We start from the raw sequence: 19,085 nt of genomic DNA, 5'->3' as shown, positions 1-19,085 counted from the left end.
GAATTTGGCTACTAAAACCACCAATGGAATGGGTCTGAATCCTCATTCACGCTGTCACACGTAGACCTTAGCTTCCTACCACTAAAGAGTCGATATCCACTTTCATTTTCAAAAGGTTTCGTTTTGATGTTGCCCCAGATTCCAGCCCACGACCAGAGCCTTCACCCATACCAACAAACCATGAGTGTTTGGCCTCACACCTTGTAAAGATGACTAAGCCGCAATAACTCGGTGCACCTACTGACTGTAAGTGTCGTATGCACCCCAAGGAGTTGATATTGTTATATGATGTGTAGCTGACAGCGACATTCAGTGATCGTGGGAGAAATATCAGCGCCTTGAGCATGTACCATGTTGTCTGGATATTTGCTATATTATATATTAAATATTATATATATCATATAACATAACAATAAATAATACTTGACACAGCTTGTCACGACATTATGCCCACTGCACTAAAACATCAGGGTGAAAATATAGGATCTGAATCCAAAGAGCAGACGACACCTTCTTCATAATTGGTTTATTGTATAAACAAAACACAGTTTGATGCAGACATATGGCACCAAATGACAGGTCATCACCATAACAACACATTCACGTAGATACCAGACATACAGTATCATGTTGGTAATTGCACATATGGAAACAACATGCTTAATAGGCAGGTTCCACTTGAACATGTGACACACACTGACTCCAGGTCAATATGTCTGTACATGCTGGTTCAACAACACTGGCTGTTCATCAGCTTGGCCCAACAATTCTGGCAAGTAACAAATCTCGGATACCAAAACAAATCCCTCACAAACCTGTTCTAGTAATCTCATGTTCACCTACATAGGCAGATTAAGAGGGGTGCAGCCGTGTGCACCCCTACTTTTGTCCTGAATATCTATTTAATGACCCCCGGTGAAAATGAAGTGTGCACCCATGCTTTTTCAAAAAGCTGTATCCGCCAGTGCTCTCGATGTTTCTGCAGAAGACCCCAATGTCACTCATCAACATCTTTTGTTTGACACTCTTAAGAAACTGATTTGGTTACTAAGAATTACTTAACAGTTGAATAGCACCAAACTGTCTTCCAGAAGGGGCTCACAGTTTGCAGAATTCTTGGAGAGTCGGTTAGCGAGTGACCAGCCAGATATACTCATGGAAACATATAAGGGAACACATGAAAATACAAGTGTTCCTTTATTTATTTCCAAAATTTCACACATAGTTAGTGAAAAAACCTGGAAAAGAAAAAAGGAACACAAGTACCTTCATGTGTTCCTTATTTGTTTAAAAGAGTATATGTTGAATGTCCTTTACAAACGTGTTGTGATTCCCCAAACTGGTCCGCTCCTTTCAGTAACATCTTTCTAAGGTTCCCCTGAATATTTCACATAAGGTTGACACTACATCAGCCATCAGACAGCACCTACTCACAGCACAGCGGAAGGCAAGGTACTCAAGAAATAATATACAAATCTGGCATGTGCATCTAGACCTCCTGACACCAAAAAACAAACCATAGTTGTAATGTGAACCTTTCAGTCTGCACATGAATAAGTAAAACAATTTTGAGAATTATCCTGTATAGTGAATGCTGCTTTCAACAGTATTTCTGGAATATCTGTGTGTTTCTTCTCATGAGTGTGTGAGTGTGCTTTTATGCCGCTTTAAGCAAATATTCCAGCAATATCACAGCAGGAGACGCCAGAAATGGGCATCACACACTGTACCCATGTGGGGAATCGAGCCCAGACCATTAGACTACCCCAGCACTGTGTTTCTACACAAGATACTGAAGATACCCCACATCGGAGACAACATCAAAGACAGTTACTACACTGACAGACTGACAGTGAGTGAGTGAGTTGGGTTTCATCCCACTTAGTACAATATGTCAGCTATATCAAGGCAAGTTATCTTTGGGAAGAAAGACTGAAAGTCCTGCTGAGCTTAGGTATCAGACACTTCATGGCTTCCACTGGTGTGGGTGAGGTTCTAACAAGCATGAGTGAGTGAGTTCAGTTATACACCGCACTCAGCAATATTCCAGCTACATGGTGGTGGACTGTAAATAATCAAGTCTGGACCACACAATCCAGTGATCAACAGCATGAGCACCGATCTGGGCAAGTGGTAACCAATGACATATGTCACACAAGTCTTCTTGCAACAAGAATAGTCACCATTTTGTGGTAAGCATGGGTTGCTGAAGACCTATTTTACCTTGGATCTTCATGCGTTGGCTCTAACAAACATGGGTGATAATCAGGTAGAATCTGGTTTGATGATACCATTTGTGCGAACACTTTCAGCTGTACTTAAGCTCTTCAGACTTAAGGACCATCCTGACAGGGGGAGGGAGACAGTACAGTCCACAGACGGACCAGGAACTAGATGAGTGAAGTCAGCACCTTCTACATGGTCTAACACTAATGCAGGAAGTATGTCAATATTGTGGAGATTGTCATGATATAACTTATCATTCTTCCATACATATATTCTAAATCACTACCACAAAATCAAATAGTCAGACAATAAGTCATTTTAGTCTCCAAAAATGGGATATATTCATAAATTTAGGGAGTTTGAAAAGACACACCTCTATTTCTGTAAAAACTTGGAAAAATCTGAAGAGCTACTATCAGCTGACAATTAGTAAGTGTCCAACATCTGGAACACTATTTATACAAGCAGTTGCAAACCTACACAATACTTCGGATTGGTGGCTTGATGATGATGTTGTCTGACAGTTTGAGATTTTCTACCATCACACGCTGACTGTCATCGAGATGTTTGTTGATGTCTTTTGATGTCTTGGTGATGATGTTGTCTGACAGTTTGAGATTTTCTACCATCACATGCTGACTGTCATCGAGATGTTTGTTGATGTCTTTTGATGTCTTGATGATGATGTTGTCTGACAGTTTGAGATTTTCTACCATCACACGCTGACTGTCATCGAGATGTTTGTTGATGTCTTTTCCATTTATCGATCTTCTGGCCACCAGCTTGAGCAGCACAGCATGAGTATGGCCCATAGAATTGATGATGGATGGTAAACATACATGTATACATTCTCATGATGTGAAAAATACATACACAAAGGCAGGTTACAAGCATTTAGACTTTGCATGATATTTATAAACTTTGGTCATTCACCCCGGTTCCAATTCTTCACCTGCTCTCAATCATGGATCAGAGTTCCTGTAATAACCAGATCAGAGACTGGTCACAGTTTCGTAGGCTATCCATAAGTACAAGCCTTCAACTGGAAAAGGTTTCAACTTTTAAATAGATGTCTAGCCTCCCACCAACATTGGCTCCTTAGCAGACTATTTCAGACAATGTCCAAATGTTCTATCTTGAACAAGTTCCTATCCTAATAAAAGTTGAAATCAGAAAAGTCTACCCAGTTTGTTCCCAATCTCAGCAAGAGCTACCAACTTGAGTAAGGTCCAAAGCCATACGGACTTGCATCCTCAACATGCCTGAAATGTGAACACACCATCCAGGTTAAGCTCCTAATCAAGAAGACCCACCTGAACAAGCTCCACACCTATTCAGACATATATTGAGCACATGCCAGAAATGTGAACAGACTATCCAGAATGAGTTCGGCCTGAACAAGCTCCAACCCTGACATGCCGAATGCCAGAACCGATTCCTTCAGTGAAAGGCTCGCCTCTAGAACACTGACTTTGTCTTTCGACTGTTTGATCCCCGGCTCTGAGCTATCACATGTATTCCCCAATAAGTCACACACACCCATTGAACAATGGGTGGGTTGTGTACTAGGAGGCTCCCAACTCCCGGAATTTCTTAAAGCGTTTCCACTCTCCTGTGGAATAGTTCATTTGGAAGTAGGTGTCGGCGATCATCTTCCTCTGAACACCGTCAGTCTGTTGTACGGTCTCCTCCGTCTCACTGAGTCGGATGTTGAGGATATCACCCTGCTGTGGGCAGGGGTTGTCTGTTGAAGAAACAAGCTTAGGTAGGAGAGTTCATTCTGTGACAATAGCTTCTGGTCTGAAATGTGTGTGGAGTGAGTGAGTGAGTGAGTGGGTGAGTGAGTGAGTGAGTGAGTGAGTGAGTGAGTGAGTGAGTGAGTGAGTGAGTGAGTGAGTGAGTGAGTGAGTGAGTGAGTGAGTGAGTGAGTGAGTGAGTGAGTGAGTGAGTGAGTGGTTTTAAGCCAGTTTTAGCCATCTTCCAGCAATATCACAGCAGGGACACCAGAATTTGGCTTCACATATTGTATCCATGTGAGGAATCAAACCCAAGTCTTCCGTGTGACGAGTGAATGCTTTAACCACTAGCCTACACCACCACCCCAAGTGGATGTGGAAGGTGAGGTGATGTGTGATTTAATACCTTGGTGAGTGGATGAGTTAGTGGTGAGGTGAGTTATTAAGTAAGGCAGAGTGATTGGGTGAGTGGTGAGATGAGTTGTGGACTGGATGGTTAGATGACAGGTTAAGTGAGTGTTTGACGGAGTTTTAGAGGGATAAGATTTGCTCAGTTGGTGCTTCTTGAAGGTTATGGATGGTTGAGTGAGTGGTTGTACGGTTAAGGGCAACAAGCACTTGAGTGAGACAACGGGTAGAGAGATGTTTCAAAAGAGTGGGGGGTTGAGAGAGAAATGGTTGAGTTAGGATGCTGAACGATGGGAGTGTCATTGAGGTGGTAGAGTGTGGTTTGGAATGAGTGGCGGAGTGGTAGAGCATAAGGTGAAGGATTGGTGTCAATGAAATCCAGGGGTTCAAATTTTCTCTACAAGCTCCTGGCAAGTCATTTTAAGAACGTAACTTGTCCTGATTAATTTTCCCCTTGCCCTGATTTCTATGACATAATCATGATGATGAAATTATGAACGATTAAATCAACCTGGTATTTCATGTCAACGTTTACTGGACTATTCATCGAAAAGCGATAAAGAGCAGAGAAAGATAACCCTACTTTATCATCACTGCAAAATTTAATAGCATTTTGAGCAGATATGAAATGAAATCCATTTTTATTTGCAGTGTGAGACTGGAAGCAGCAATTATCTTGTAGCCCATGGATAAGTAAACTACCATTATTTGATTGCCCGAAATGAAAACTGACAGGCGGTGAATAGGCACTGTATGCATCAGGAACTTAGCAATGCTGAAATCATGCAGAATGAGGATAAGTTTTTTCTGAATACTGAATAAACTTCCATTTTAAGCCGATAAACAAATAAGCCAACCTCTTGATCCTGCCATAAAGCCAAGGATGAGGGCCTTCTCTGGCCGAGTGACTTTGTTCGACGTCTTAAACATCTCCTGTGCTTCAAGCATTTGTTCTCTCTGAAAGAAAAATACACACTTATTTAAGCAATATTCCAGCAGCATTATGGGTTTTGCCTATTGCACCCATCTGGGAATCAAATCGGGACTTTTGCTTACAACAAAACACTTCCACCACATGGCTATGTAACCATGGTAACTACCCCAACGAGGTCATCACAATCAAGATCATCAGAGATGTGTAATAACTACACCTAAGGTCAAGGCTGACTCCCACCAGTCAGATGGCTGTAATGCCACATTCAACAGTCGGGTTTTACACTGCATTTAGCAATACATCCAGCAATATCACTGCAGGAGACACCAGAAATGGGCTTCAGACATACCACCGATGTGGTGAAACAAACACAGTTATGTATATATATATATATGAGTGAGTGAGTTTAGTTTTACGTCGCACTTAGCAATATTCCAGCTATATGGCGACGGTCTGTAAATAATCGAGTCTGGACCAGACAATCCAGTGATCAATAACATGAGCATCGATCTGCGCAATGGGGAACCGATGACATGTGTCAACCAAGTCAGCGAGTCTGACCACCCGATCCCGTTAGTCGCCTCTTACGACAAGCATAGTCACCTTTTATGGCAAGCATGGGTTGCTGAAGGCCTATTCTACCCCGGGACCTTCACGGGTTGTATATATATATATATATATATATATATATATATATATATATATATATCCAGCAATATCACTGCAGGAGACACCAGAAATGAGCTTAGGACATACCACCGATGTGGTGAAACAAACACAGTTATTATGAGCAACCATTAGGCTAACCCACCTCCCCATACATACAAACGATATTATGATAGTATCTACAATTACTTACACATTAAAGGTAATAACAAGTATGATAAAAGCAGGCACTGAGTGCATTTGCACATCAAATCGTTGAGGATTATATAGAAGCGGAATGCTTAAGAAAACAAAGTTTATGGATGTCAATTTCTTAATGTGCATATTTACAATAAAGAAGTTGACATCCATAAATCTTGGTTTTCTGGTGCGTTTGCACATGGTGACCTTAGGTGCTGTGTATTTAAGAAACCTAACAATGGTAAAGAAAGCAGATAGATAGGTGAGCATACATAGCAAATTAAAATCCCGAAACATCCACTGTATTCATCTGAAAACGCAAACGCGATGTGATTAACACTCAGAATTTGAGAATTTGAGAAAATAGGGTCATAAACTCACTATCTGCATAACAGAGAGAAAACAAGGACCTGTGAAGGTCCCAGGGTAGAATAGTCCTTCAGTAACCCATGTTTGCCATAAAAGGCAACTATGCTTTTCGTAAGAGGCGACTAACGGGATCGGGTGGTCAGACTCGCTGACTTGGTTGACACATGTCATCGGTTCCCAATTGCGCAGATCGATGCTGATGTTGTTCACTGTATTGTCTGGTCCAGACTCGATTATTTACAGACTGCCACCATATAGCTGGAATATTGCCAAGTGTGCAGACCGCCACCATATAGCTGGAATATTGCCAAGTGTTGTGTAAAACTAAACTCACTCACTCACTCACAGAAAACAAGAGTCATCAAAAGATGACAAATTCCCCTTGTCCTCACAAACTCAAAAGAACAAATCATCTGGCAGCTACTGAAAGCCCAGTCTAAGTAAACTTATCCTCAGTGCTTTTCGTTACACTCCACCACTGAGTCTAACAAAACCTTATGAGAGGTTGCGTCAGGTAACCTTTGAGATTGACCAATCAGAACACAGCCTACCAAATCGCGAAAGTGGACATTCACACATACCTTTTGAACTTTTGAACATTGTGCCCGAACAATTCCGAATGTTAATTAGTGTACGATCCCTTCTGGGTGATGCACACAGTGCACATTACAACCATGACAACGGTGAGTAAACAGTGGCTGAAAATAGTGTTTTTGGCAATATTCAAGGATGTCATCTTGCGGAAATATTGGCTAATGGTAGCCATGTCAACAGAACCCCCCAAGCGTATATACAGCTGGTCAAATAACTGTGTTATATACAGATTTTTGTTTGTGGAGAAATCTGTGTCGGTAACCTGAATATTTTGAAAGTCCCTCCGATCCCTAAACAGTAGCTGTTGGTTGATTGGTTAAATCTATTTAACCATCTCGTGTTTGATTGGATGGCTATAAGTAGCTCAAAGGTTACCTGACGCGACCTTCTACTAGGTTTTGTTAGACTCTGTGGTGGAGTGTAACGAAATACACTGAGACTAAGTTTACTTAGGAGGCTGAAAGCCCAACTTGTATTTTTTTCTGTTAATTTCGTTTCCATGGAAATCACAAAAGAAAAAAATCTGCAAATATCCAAAGGCACCACTTCAAGACTTCTTTGATATATCTGCCAAGTTTTGTTGAAAGATATTGAATGGTTTTGGTGTTGTGCTCTGGTAATGAAATCCACCCCTCTCTTTTCAGACTAAGTCCAAACTGTTTCCATGGAAACCGAGAAAAATAAAAATGACACAAATAAGGCACAACAGCAAAAGGCACCACATCAGATTCTGTTAGATATATCCACTTACATTTTTTAAGAAATACTGAACGGTTTTGAGATATGCTGCGGAAACAAAAATGATTAGGAATGGACAGACGAGCTGACAGACGTTGATTATATCGGGCCGCAATACATGCCGGGGAGATAATAAGGTTCACACCGGCAATATTTCAAATTTCATTTCAAGCCATTTCAAATTTCCACATTGAACTGAACTCACTGTGAGTGAAAGGCCTTTCTTGGCTGGTGCTGCGACAGCTGTCTGTGCTTGCGGCGTTGTCGTCACCTGTACAGACTGCTGAAGTAGAGCAGGTTGCTGTTGTTGTTGCTGTTGTTGCGGCTGTTGTAGTGGAGTTGTTGTCAGTACAGCTGTTTGTTGTTGTGTGACCACTTGCTGCAGGGTTGTCTGAGGCTGCAGTATCACTGTCTGTGATTGGCTGCCTGGTTGCTGGGTGACGATCATCTGTGTCCTGATCTGTGACTGGCCTAACTGTTGCTGCAGTTGTTGCTGAAGGTTTTGTCTCGCCTGCTGTGTCGAGGCTGACAGGGTGACCGATGCTGAAATAAAGCAGGGAACAAATTTACTCATGACTGCTACATATAGTCACAATTTACAACATCATTCCAGTCATACCTCCAAAATGGGTACCTTGAACTCTTCAGAGTCCGACAAAGACTTTTGATGTTTGTTGTAGAAGAGGATTCCAACCATTGGACAATCAGGACTAACGCACACAATTATAATATCCTGGCACATGAGGGGTGAAACTCTCAATAGAGAATTACAGTTCCTACTGCTGATAACAGCATCTATACAAAATTGACATATTATCACACACTAACACACTTCCTATGCAGGTGCAGACCATTAACTGATGATTAAGCGCCCATGACAGAATGAGGACCATTGCATGTTACAGGATGGTGAATCCATAATAAGATTTGCTCCCTGTCTGAAGGTGTCTCCCTCTGTCATTCAGACAGAAGGGACAGGTTCCAGGCCACTGGTAGAGTACAAATCAGACCTTGAAAAACATCAAGGGCATATAACCGATATGTTGAGCTCCAAGACTTTTGGAACCGATTTACAACTACCAGTGCCCAATTGCCACCAGCTGCATAGGAAGTCTGTCTTCCACATCCATGTGGCCTGTTTTGTGTGGGAGTTTGAATCAAACATGGTGTTTGTGTGCTTCATCCCCTTGTTTTTCTTTGCTTTTGACAATTCAATGAATATTGACTCAGTTGTTTCATCTCCTATACTAACATGTCATTTAAAGTACTTATTAAGCACACAAAAGGCTCAGATTCAGGGAAAAAAATCACACAGACAAATTGACAGATCTAAAACCTTAAAAAAATATATGCCAGAACACCCTCTACCTCTTTCACAGTACCTCTGCAACAAACGTGTTGCCAAGTTTAATTGGTTACAAAAAGGAAGCAAAAAGGGTGTTATGATAGAAGCCTTGTCATTAGTTCACCTGACTGGAAAATGAGCCAGCATCTGGTTTAAACTGGAAAGAACCGGAAAGTTGTTCCTATTCCAGAAACACCACAGTATCCTTGTTTCACCTAAACACTCAACAATAAGGAAAGATTTCTGGTCGCTATTGGTTATGGTATGCCTTGTTACCTGTAGTAGTTGTGGTGACAGCAGCAGGCTGTGTCGGGAGTCGACTGCTCGCTGTGGGAACATATGCTGGGGTGGGTGTGGGCAATGTTGATGTGCTCGTTCCGACAGCAGGGGTGGGCATTTTCTGAAACCACAAAGTGTAAATAAGTAACATGAATCACAGCATCACTGAAATGTTGATCCTGAAACATAAACATACTAAAATATTGGAATTCTGTTCCAGAAATAATACAAACACCAGTCCAATAGATTTACTTGCACTAGTATATGATCCAAATAACATTACTAATCTGACTTAAGGAAACATGCAGAATGATGTAAATATTATGTTACTAACATTTGACTGGGACTGAAACTGTATTAAGTGTATTAATGGCTTCTGAATGTAGTAGTGCTACAAAAACCTTGTTTATTGTGCACAAGATCCCTACATAATTTAAACACCATCAACTTAATATTCATCACAACTGTTCTGCTCAAAGCCAAGGTGTTATGAGTTGTCTCCCTTGCCATAAGCCCCTGTGTCATAAAGGGACTAAAATATGATCAAGTGGGATGTCTCCACTGGTCTTAGTTTTAGCCTTAATAAAGATTTAAACGGTTGAACTTTTGCCGATTGAGCATGGTAACAAGAAACTTTCATAATTGTCGCAACATCACAGGTGTCTATTTTGTGATTAACCAATGGTTTCGAAGAAGCTTTACATCAAACTGAGTTTGTAATGTCATTCCTGAATCACAATGGACAAAGCACTGTTTCAGATCATCTTTCTAAATAAAAATCATCTTGGAATAAAAAACGAGCTGCTGGCTGTACCTTGAATGCCATGAAGCTCTAAAACAGTTACAAGTCTCTGCTTAGGAATTAAAGTTTGAAATTCTTGATCATTTTTTGTTGTTTTCACAAGTACTTACCTGCAGAATCTTTTGCGGGATTTTTAAAAATGGGGATTTACTGAAATTTACCATGGAGTTCTTAAAAATTTGACTAGGAATTCAGGAGGGACTGATTAGCTGACAACAAACAAACACTAAGACATACCGGTGTTGCTGGAGGTACAAGACCTGCAGCATAGTCTGGAGTGTAAGATGTCACTGTTGTCGTAGTTGTTGCAGATGCCGCTGAAGATGCTGCTGCTTCTTTCTCCTTCTTCTGCTGCTCAATAGCCTCAATTTCTGAAACAAACAAAATTCAATAATCAAATACACTTACACATGATAAGTGTAAGAGAGTTTGCCTCATGCTGATCAGAATCTTGGTTCTATGTCACAGCACGTCAAATTTACGTGTGAGGAAGACAAGAATGAACTTAGTTACCTCTGAAGGCAAGTAATGCCGTACAATGGACCTGTTTAAACCTGGTCTCCATTTAGTGAACTGCATTATGAGATGGTTTTGCTAACTAATCATAACTGATGTTTACTTACCAGCCATCTTCTTTCTCCGCTTGGCTTCCTTAGAACCAACTGGTACTTCATCCAGGTCCAAGAACTGACAAAGAACATAGTTTAGTTATCCACTAGAGTAAGCAAACTCATGGCAAAATGAAATTAAAAATTATTACTTTTATAACGTAAGATATTGTTTGGTTTTTTTTATGAAATTAAACAGAAGAAGAGGTTTCTGGAATCTGGGGTCTGAGTATCCGGGGTCTCACTGAACCTGTTACAGGCATATGCAATGGCCATCAAAACCACTGTGCCTACAATATTGACAGCACCTTTATCTTGCCCTCTCTCCGAGCTGAGTTGGACCTGCTGCTGAGAGGGGGAGTACTGAGGGGTGTGTTGTTGATCCTCCCGAATCCAGCACCTGCTGCCCGGAATGCTGGGGTTGTAGGACTCCTTCCTGGTAAGCCTTTCAGAGGAGCTAAAAATAAAAAGACAACAAAGTTGTGGAGAGTAGCCTCATAATACCTCAGTGTGAAACAATAATGAGGCATGTGACTGTGTTAAGTAAAGGATAAAACCAACTATGAGGTACTGTTTGAAAAAGTTAGACCACAGCAGAGGGAATTTGGGTAGGCCCAATTTCGCAAGGCCAAAAGCTTACTTGTTCAAACGAAACCAAATTGAAGGTTTTGATCCAACTTATAAACCAACCAAAGATATACTTTAGACATCATTTTAATATATGATATTTACTGTTAAAATCAACTGGGATGCGACTAGCAGTCAAAATCTTGCCTTGCACGCGCAATGCACATACTCTGCATGAACTTCCAACGTCCTATATTACCCATCTTGTGAGGAATGCATGGTTCATACTGAGGAACAATCTCATTCTTCACAGCAATCCTTCATAGCCTAGAGTATAAAACCACCAAGCTAGTAGACGAAGGGTTTAAGTTTCAAAACCAGACATCGGTACCATATATTGGAAAATGTCAACAATGTGATATTTTACAATGTTATACAGTGACAGCAAGAAAAAGTTGCATCAATCTTCAAAACAGGTAATAATTCAAACTCAAGAGCTATTCCTCAGAAAATGCCGGAAATTCTTTAGAACATCCACGGGATTTCATGGAGAATACCCACAAAACTGCCTGTAGAGGTTTACTGGGTAAAGGGACAACCTAAAGGGACAACCTGGCAAGACAATAGAGTCACATCACTGGAGGTCTATAAAAGTCAAAATATGTGTTAATATACTGTTATCTCAGAATAAGAGTGATCATGGACCATGAGACTGTCAAATAGATCCATGTTACCATCTGTCACTGAGTGTCAGATTCACATTATCATCTGTTTAACAGATTCATGTTATCATCTGTAACAGATCTATGCCATCACCTGTCAAACAGATCCATCTTACCATCTGTCAAAACAATGATGGAGAAGTAGAAACCTGTTACACCCACACTGAACACTGACAAGGGTTTTCAAATTCTCAGTTAATGGGATTCGCTTCAAAAGTTTTGGTCACTTAGGTTCTTTTCAGACTTACCATAGACATGAGAAACGTATAGTTTCAAATCTGACAGCACTCCAGCTATATAAAACTTTATGCCAGTGATACATAAGAAGAGAATTTGGGAACTGACATCACAAGAATTGGTCTACAAAAGTGGGACACATTGAAATGAATCAACTAAGTGACAGATACTGGCTTTCACTCCCATCTGTTGCCTCTTATGAAGGGATGGGTGGCCGAAGACAAATTCTTACCCTGACTTTAACAGGGCTTGGGCTTAAACCAAAACACTTTCACTTCAACTGACAAAGACATCAGAAACTATGAATTACTTGAATCGTCCATCTTCTTTGCAAAACTCCTAATCTTGATGGGCACAGAGTTAGGTACATTGTTCTTCTTATTGGCAGCTGCTTCTGATGCTAAAAACAGAAAAACAGACACTTAAAGTTAAACTTTCAGACTTACAGATCTTCACATTCAATCAGACAGTGAAGGCCACTTTTCAACATTGTCCTAATCACAGTGTCAAGAACACTATCATACTCCTGTCACAAGATTACTTTGGCATTTCGAAATATTTTTAACAAAAAACACTCCAAATCTAATAATGATTTTCAGAAACATGCTAAGGACTGTATCCATACCATTATCACATCCTGCATTCAACATAATGTTCCTGGTTGTCTTTCGTTTTTCGGCGATGGCCCTCCTAAATGCGCCCTTGACAGTCAAAAACAGATAATAGTGAATCATGATCTTTAGGCATCTTCAAGTAACACAAACTTACACTTTTGAAGAAGTTCAGCTCGAAGTGTGGCAGACTTAGGTTTTCTCTTAAGGGCGAAGTGTTTGACAGGCTGTGGAGGCTGGCCAGCAGCGTTCGACAGAGCTGTCTTGTTCAGGAACTGGCACTCAATAGGCAGCATGCGAACATCTGCAGACTTTTTCACTGCAAATAATTGAAATATTTACAATGTCAAGTTGTACAGGGTGGCAGAGGGCATCACATATGGAAACTTTTGCATTAGATAATATGTGTTTTCAGCGAGCAGTGTTTAATCTTGCCATAAGACAGCAGACTGCAACAGTCATTGCAAACACTTGGAAGATAGCTTGGGTTTACGATAAAGTTGTCTTTAGTAAGTTAGTGACATGGTCAACAACTGCTCATGCAATAATCGAAACAACAAACATTGTTCAGCATCCAAACAACCACACCAAGATAAATGTTTACCAACCACACCAAGATAAATGTTTACCAACAATGAGTCTAAGACATAACCCCTTTGGTACAGCCCACAATCATAGGTATGGCATTGACAAATCACCCAGAAGTGAACATGATAAACCCAAATTTAAATCATGACCATATGTTCCTAAGGGACACAACTCTGCAAAGGTCACTGCAGCAACTTGGACGACAATGCAAAACATGTGCAAACAAGCTAACACATTTAAAAGATCCTTATGACCGTTCTAAGAAAACTTTGGCTCAGTATTATTTGTTACATTACATTATTTGGTCATAAGTAAACGTTTGAATTGACCAATCTGAAAACAACAAATAATGAAGGATAACATTCGCACATACTATTGGAACTTGTACCTCGTTACAGATTTCTTCCAAAAGATACACATTGAGGACTCCATTATTCATGACAGTGAGTAAACAGTCACTGAAAATAGCGTCCTTTCAATATCCCAGTATGTCCTCTTGTGGAAATTTAAGCTAATAGTAACCACGCCATCAGAAACTCAAGGGTATATATTGCTGGTCAAATAGGTGTGTTTTATACAGATTTTCATTTGTTTGTTGAGGTCAGTGTCTGTGACCTTGGAAGAGAAAACTGATTTTGTAAGTTCTGCGGAACCCTAAATAGAAGCCCTTGTTTGACTGGTTTGGTTGTCTCATATTTGACTGGACGGTCAAAGGTTAGCTTGTGCGACCTTCTACTAGTGTTTGCTAGATTAAGTATAGCAGCATAACAATATAGTACTGAGCTAAAGTTGGCTTCAACTGTCCTCATGACAAATGTATCCAATTAATAAACTTGGAAGCAAAATGGTGCAGGTTTTTTTCCAGTCTGCATGATAAAATGGAATAATTAGAAAACGTGAGAAGTGAGTTGCCTTACCACTTTTCTTAAGGTCAGATAAGACCTCTGCAAATGTCTGACTGTTCTCCTCCAAGGCCGTGTTCAGAGAGCCTGTAGCTGGGAAGGTCTGTAGAATCTCCGCCACCATGCACACCCATGGGTCAGTGTCCATCATGGCCATGTTCAGAATCTCATCCATTTCCCGTTTCCACTGCAACCATTAAAAGTTAGTGTTACCATGACAACAACTATCAATAACCATGACAACAACTTTCAGCAACCATAACAATATTCTGTAATCATGATAGTATTCTGTGAACATGATGAAAATAATCATATGATGCCATGATTAATAACATTTTCAGTTACCATGACAAATGAATTATTACTAAGGGGATGGCAGAAAGGCAATGTTGTGTTTGCATCTAATCAGTTCTAAGTCTTTGAGCATGAGTCTACATCATTTTGACAGTGGCATCCCTTGTCTGATTTCTTCCCGATATAATTTCTTCACTTAAATGGTGAGATGAACTTACTTCCGAATGGTCCCATGAAAGGTTGTTCTTTTTTAATGGTGTAAATGGAAGGCAATATGTCGGAGAGTAGTTCATTAAATTCAGTCAAGTGGATCATAGTGATATAGGTTACGTGTCAATTATGTGTCTAAAGTGTGTTTAAAATCTCCACTCACTAGTACCCTGGATGCATTAATAAATATTTATTACCCCACTGGGGTTCAAAAATATGTTGAAAAGCCACTTGGCACAGGGCAAGTGACTTCAAGAAAGTAACTTGTCCTGACGAATTTTCCACTTGCCCTGATTTTATGACACAATGTGTGATGTTAATGTTTACTGGCCTATTTACTGAAGAGTGATAATTTCACTCTCTACTACCTTTACTTCATAATTACAGCGAACTTTAATAACTTCATTATGAGCAGATATGAAATTAAATCCAAGAGTATTTGCAGTTTGAAACCATAAGTGGAAATTATCTGGTAGTCCACGGACAAGTAAGATACCATTATCTGATTGCCCGAAACGAAAACTGACTTGTCCCGGGCGTCGGGCGATGTGATTTTTGAACCCCTGCCCCACCTCGCTCACTCTGCAATCTCACAGTATCAGTAAAATATGTTGACAAAGATAGTGGGTGCAGCTGCAAAGGTTCACTCGCTATGCAACTCACAGGTTTAAGGGAAACACCATACAGACAAAATAACTGGTCTGAAATCTTCAACAAATATATGCAAGAACTCCTCCTACCTCTGCAACAAATGTGTTGCCAAGCTTAATTGGAGATATAAAAGAAGTGAGAGTGATTTATGGTAGAAACCTTGTCACTGGTACACTCAACTTCCTAGTGTTGACACCTGATTAGATAAAAAGCCAGCCAAGTAACATTGGTTTCTGTGTATGCTTGTTTCATGTGTAACACAATCAACTACAAGTTTGGCTAGAGTGCAGTTTACCCGGCGCAGCATCAGCCAACGCCACTAAGTTATTATCTCACTATAATATAGCGCCTCCATCCTTTATGACCTTTAGGATTAGGGTTTGGGATTAGGCACCCTTTATGATCCTAGCTAGAGTTAGGATTTTGGGTTAGGGTTAGGGCATGGGATTACGCTCTGATACCCTTTCCAATCTTTAGGGAGTGCTAATTAACTTAATCTGAAAAGGTGCGCCCTATAAAGTGCAGTACCATAGCAAGTTCTTATCAAGAAAACACAACAGTGCAGAATCGACTTGTTCTAGGGTATATTTCTGTAATCCGATTTCAGACGGGAAAAGTCTCTGTAAACAGAAACCTGCTGACACCTGGGGTACATATCTATCATGTCTATACATTGACTATAGTACCCCTAACAAGTGGTATGATCCTTCAGCATCACTAAGTTTAGTGCAAAATCAATTCATTTACTAATAAATATTGTGTTCAACCAATTTAACCAAAAACAACGGTACATGTACAGAATAACAGATACCTGCCAGCCATATAGTTTAGAGTAATGTCTCCGCAACCCTAAACCTTAATCTAACCAAAAGTAAACTGCTTTCAACATGTTCAAAGCTGACGGAAAGTGAACGGTTTTCTATAGCCTTATCAAAATAATCAGCAAACGTCGATTATTGCATGACGTAAAGTAATAAAAAAAAACTGGTATGCTTTCAGTGCAGATGACACTGAGTCATTCAGTAACTCTGCGACTGACCACTCCATTCCAATGACAATTCAGAATCTCACTTAATGACCCAAAAATGGAAAGAGCGACTGTCACGAACAGATATGCATGTGGGTTAAATAAATGAATGGAATCACCGTGAAATCCCCAACACCTGATAATTGTTATGTCATTTAAATTATTCGCCCGAATCGTCGATTCACGAAATTACCAGAACATCAACATTTAATTCCGTAAGAAAGGTGATATTTCATCTACTGATACTGTAAATCTAGATTATCTGTCCGATTTTCATACAGACAAAATCTTGACTGTTCATTATGGCTGGAAAAAATGCGTTTTTATACAACTTTGTGTCGATATTTTTTCCGCGAAACGTCATCTCACCACTTCTGTGTTTCTTCGTGGAACGTGAAGGAAAGACAGCATGAGCTTGACCTTGACATGCGGCTGAAGTGTATGAAAACATTCCAGGATACTTAACAAACGTTCCTTGCTGAGCTGTGAGCATATTGTGCGTCCTGACCACAAATCGTCCGTCGATCCTAGTTTATTATGAAGCCACAGTGCAGTGTCACCGGAGGCCATATTGAAAAGAAGCGGGCCGAGCCAAAATACATAGTTCTGATTGGTTGATAATGAAAACCCGGAAGTTCACTCAGCTCTTACCTCCCCTTTACCGTTGAACTGTTGTTGGAAAGGATTTTATGAGTTCTCCTTTCGCTCATTATTGCATTTCATTTTTACTGGTAGTAACGATTACGTAAACAAAAACATCTCGCATTCTTCAACGAATAACCTACAAACGGTTATATAGAAAATATTTACTGTTGATATCACATAAACAGACAAGGCATTAGTGGAAATATATGACTGTTCGATTATCTCAAACTTACCCATTGGCATGTTTATTCGTGATCACCACTTCAAGTGACGCTTAAACACTAGACTAACCCACCGCCACTATTGATAAATATGGCGGGAATAGTGCACTTTACCGGGCGCTCTTTTCCCGATTTTTTTTCGGATGGATATACTCTCATTATCAACCATCACGCATCAGTGTCTTTGCAATCCACGTAAATAATATGAAAGCGTATAATCTCCATGCAAAAAAGCATGCTCAAAGCGCTAACACGCTGATCATCATTACTACCCCGGATAACCCAATCTGGCTGTTAGATGCTAGAAGGTTATAGTCATATGACGTTTACCTCACCGGGTACCCAATTTTTGATGGGCAATTTTCGAACAAACTCGCTTGTCTAAGTTGACGTCCAAGAAACTCTTAGGAGTCAAACTGGCAAACACGCCCCTCCCCACTCCCTCGCCCATCCAAGGACTATCCGAGCTCGACTGTGCTCAACTTCAACTGATTTGTGACCTGAGCACTACGCACATGACCACTCGCCACCACACTTAAGGGGTTACTTATATTTTATTTTACTGACGAACTAAATTCAAGAAAAATATCAAGATATACCAATATACCAATTAGGTTTCTGAAAAATTGGGTGTTCCGTGACTGTAGCTCAACAGAATATAATGTCAGCATAAACAGACACAAACAGAACTTGTATTGACAAAAGAATTAACAAACACATGTAACATCCACATATACGTTATAAATGTTCAACTTCAAGCCATATATACTACCGGACTCGGAGTGATAATTCTTTATTTTCATACAATTGTTCCACGTTGCTCTCAGAATAAGCAGAAAATTGGACTGTCTCTTACAAAACAACGCTGTTATCTTAGGGTCACATGCAACCCAAAACACAACTTTTCAGATTCTGATTCCTTCCGGTGCGGACTTACAGTTATCAAGCATGCAAATAATCCATTCCAAGATTACACTATCCAGTGTGCCAACTTCACAGATATTTACAGAGCAAACACTGCATGTATGATGAGAAACGTTTGCGTGTTACAGTAAATTTTGAGCTGTGACCATAAACAGATTTCCGAGTCTAACTGCCTTAGCATCAATGGTGAAAAGAATTATGCCTAAAAGTTTATTGTCCGTGGTTCAGTGGTTTCGGAGAAAATGTTCTTGACGCGAGGAAATGAATTCTAATTCAGTGTTTGGGAACTTGGACATTTTAAAGGAATTGAAATAATTACATGAACATGAAAAAAAGAAAATTGAAAAACACCCTACCCAACACATGACGTGACATGTTGTTAGTGTTATAGCAACATGCCCGAGTAATAGCTATAAATGGCTTTTTCAATATGACTGCCAACACAGCTCATGATGTTTCTGTAACTTCCTCCAAATTCCTCTGGCAGTCGATCGCAATGTCTTTTAAAAGCTTGACTTCACGATACTTATTAGGCTCCTCCATCTCCGTATCTCTCATGCGTAATGCCCGCTGGATCATCAAACTGTGTAACACCAGTGTC

The 19,085-nt window shown here is 40.2% G+C and overlaps 1 protein-coding gene across 1 annotated transcript; it reads right to left on the bottom strand.

Annotated features, from left to right (window-relative positions):
* Positions 1-511: 511 nt before the first annotated feature.
* Positions 512-17,273, bottom strand: LOC137265748 (negative elongation factor A-like). The gene is made up of 11 exons (XM_067801197.1): positions 17,064-17,273; positions 14,528-14,699; positions 13,180-13,341; positions 12,722-12,811; positions 11,194-11,342; positions 10,901-10,964; positions 10,515-10,648; positions 9,473-9,596; positions 8,057-8,394; positions 5,228-5,327; positions 512-3,970 (listed from the first exon to the last, which is right to left on the bottom strand). Exons 1-11 carry the CDS (start codon positions 17,262-17,264, stop codon positions 3,792-3,794), a joined length of 1,713 nt encoding a protein of 570 aa, XP_067657298.1. The 5' UTR covers positions 17,265-17,273; the 3' UTR covers positions 512-3,791.
* Between the last annotated feature and the right edge of the window lie 1,812 nt (positions 17,274-19,085).

Source organism: Haliotis asinina, chromosome 15 (genome assembly GCF_037392515.1).
Source record: "Haliotis asinina isolate JCU_RB_2024 chromosome 15, JCU_Hal_asi_v2, whole genome shotgun sequence".
Classification (NCBI taxonomy): Eukaryota; Metazoa; Mollusca; class Gastropoda; order Lepetellida; family Haliotidae; genus Haliotis; species Haliotis asinina.
Note: the sequence above shows the minus strand (reverse complement) of the source record. Positions and strands in the feature narration are given on the sequence as shown.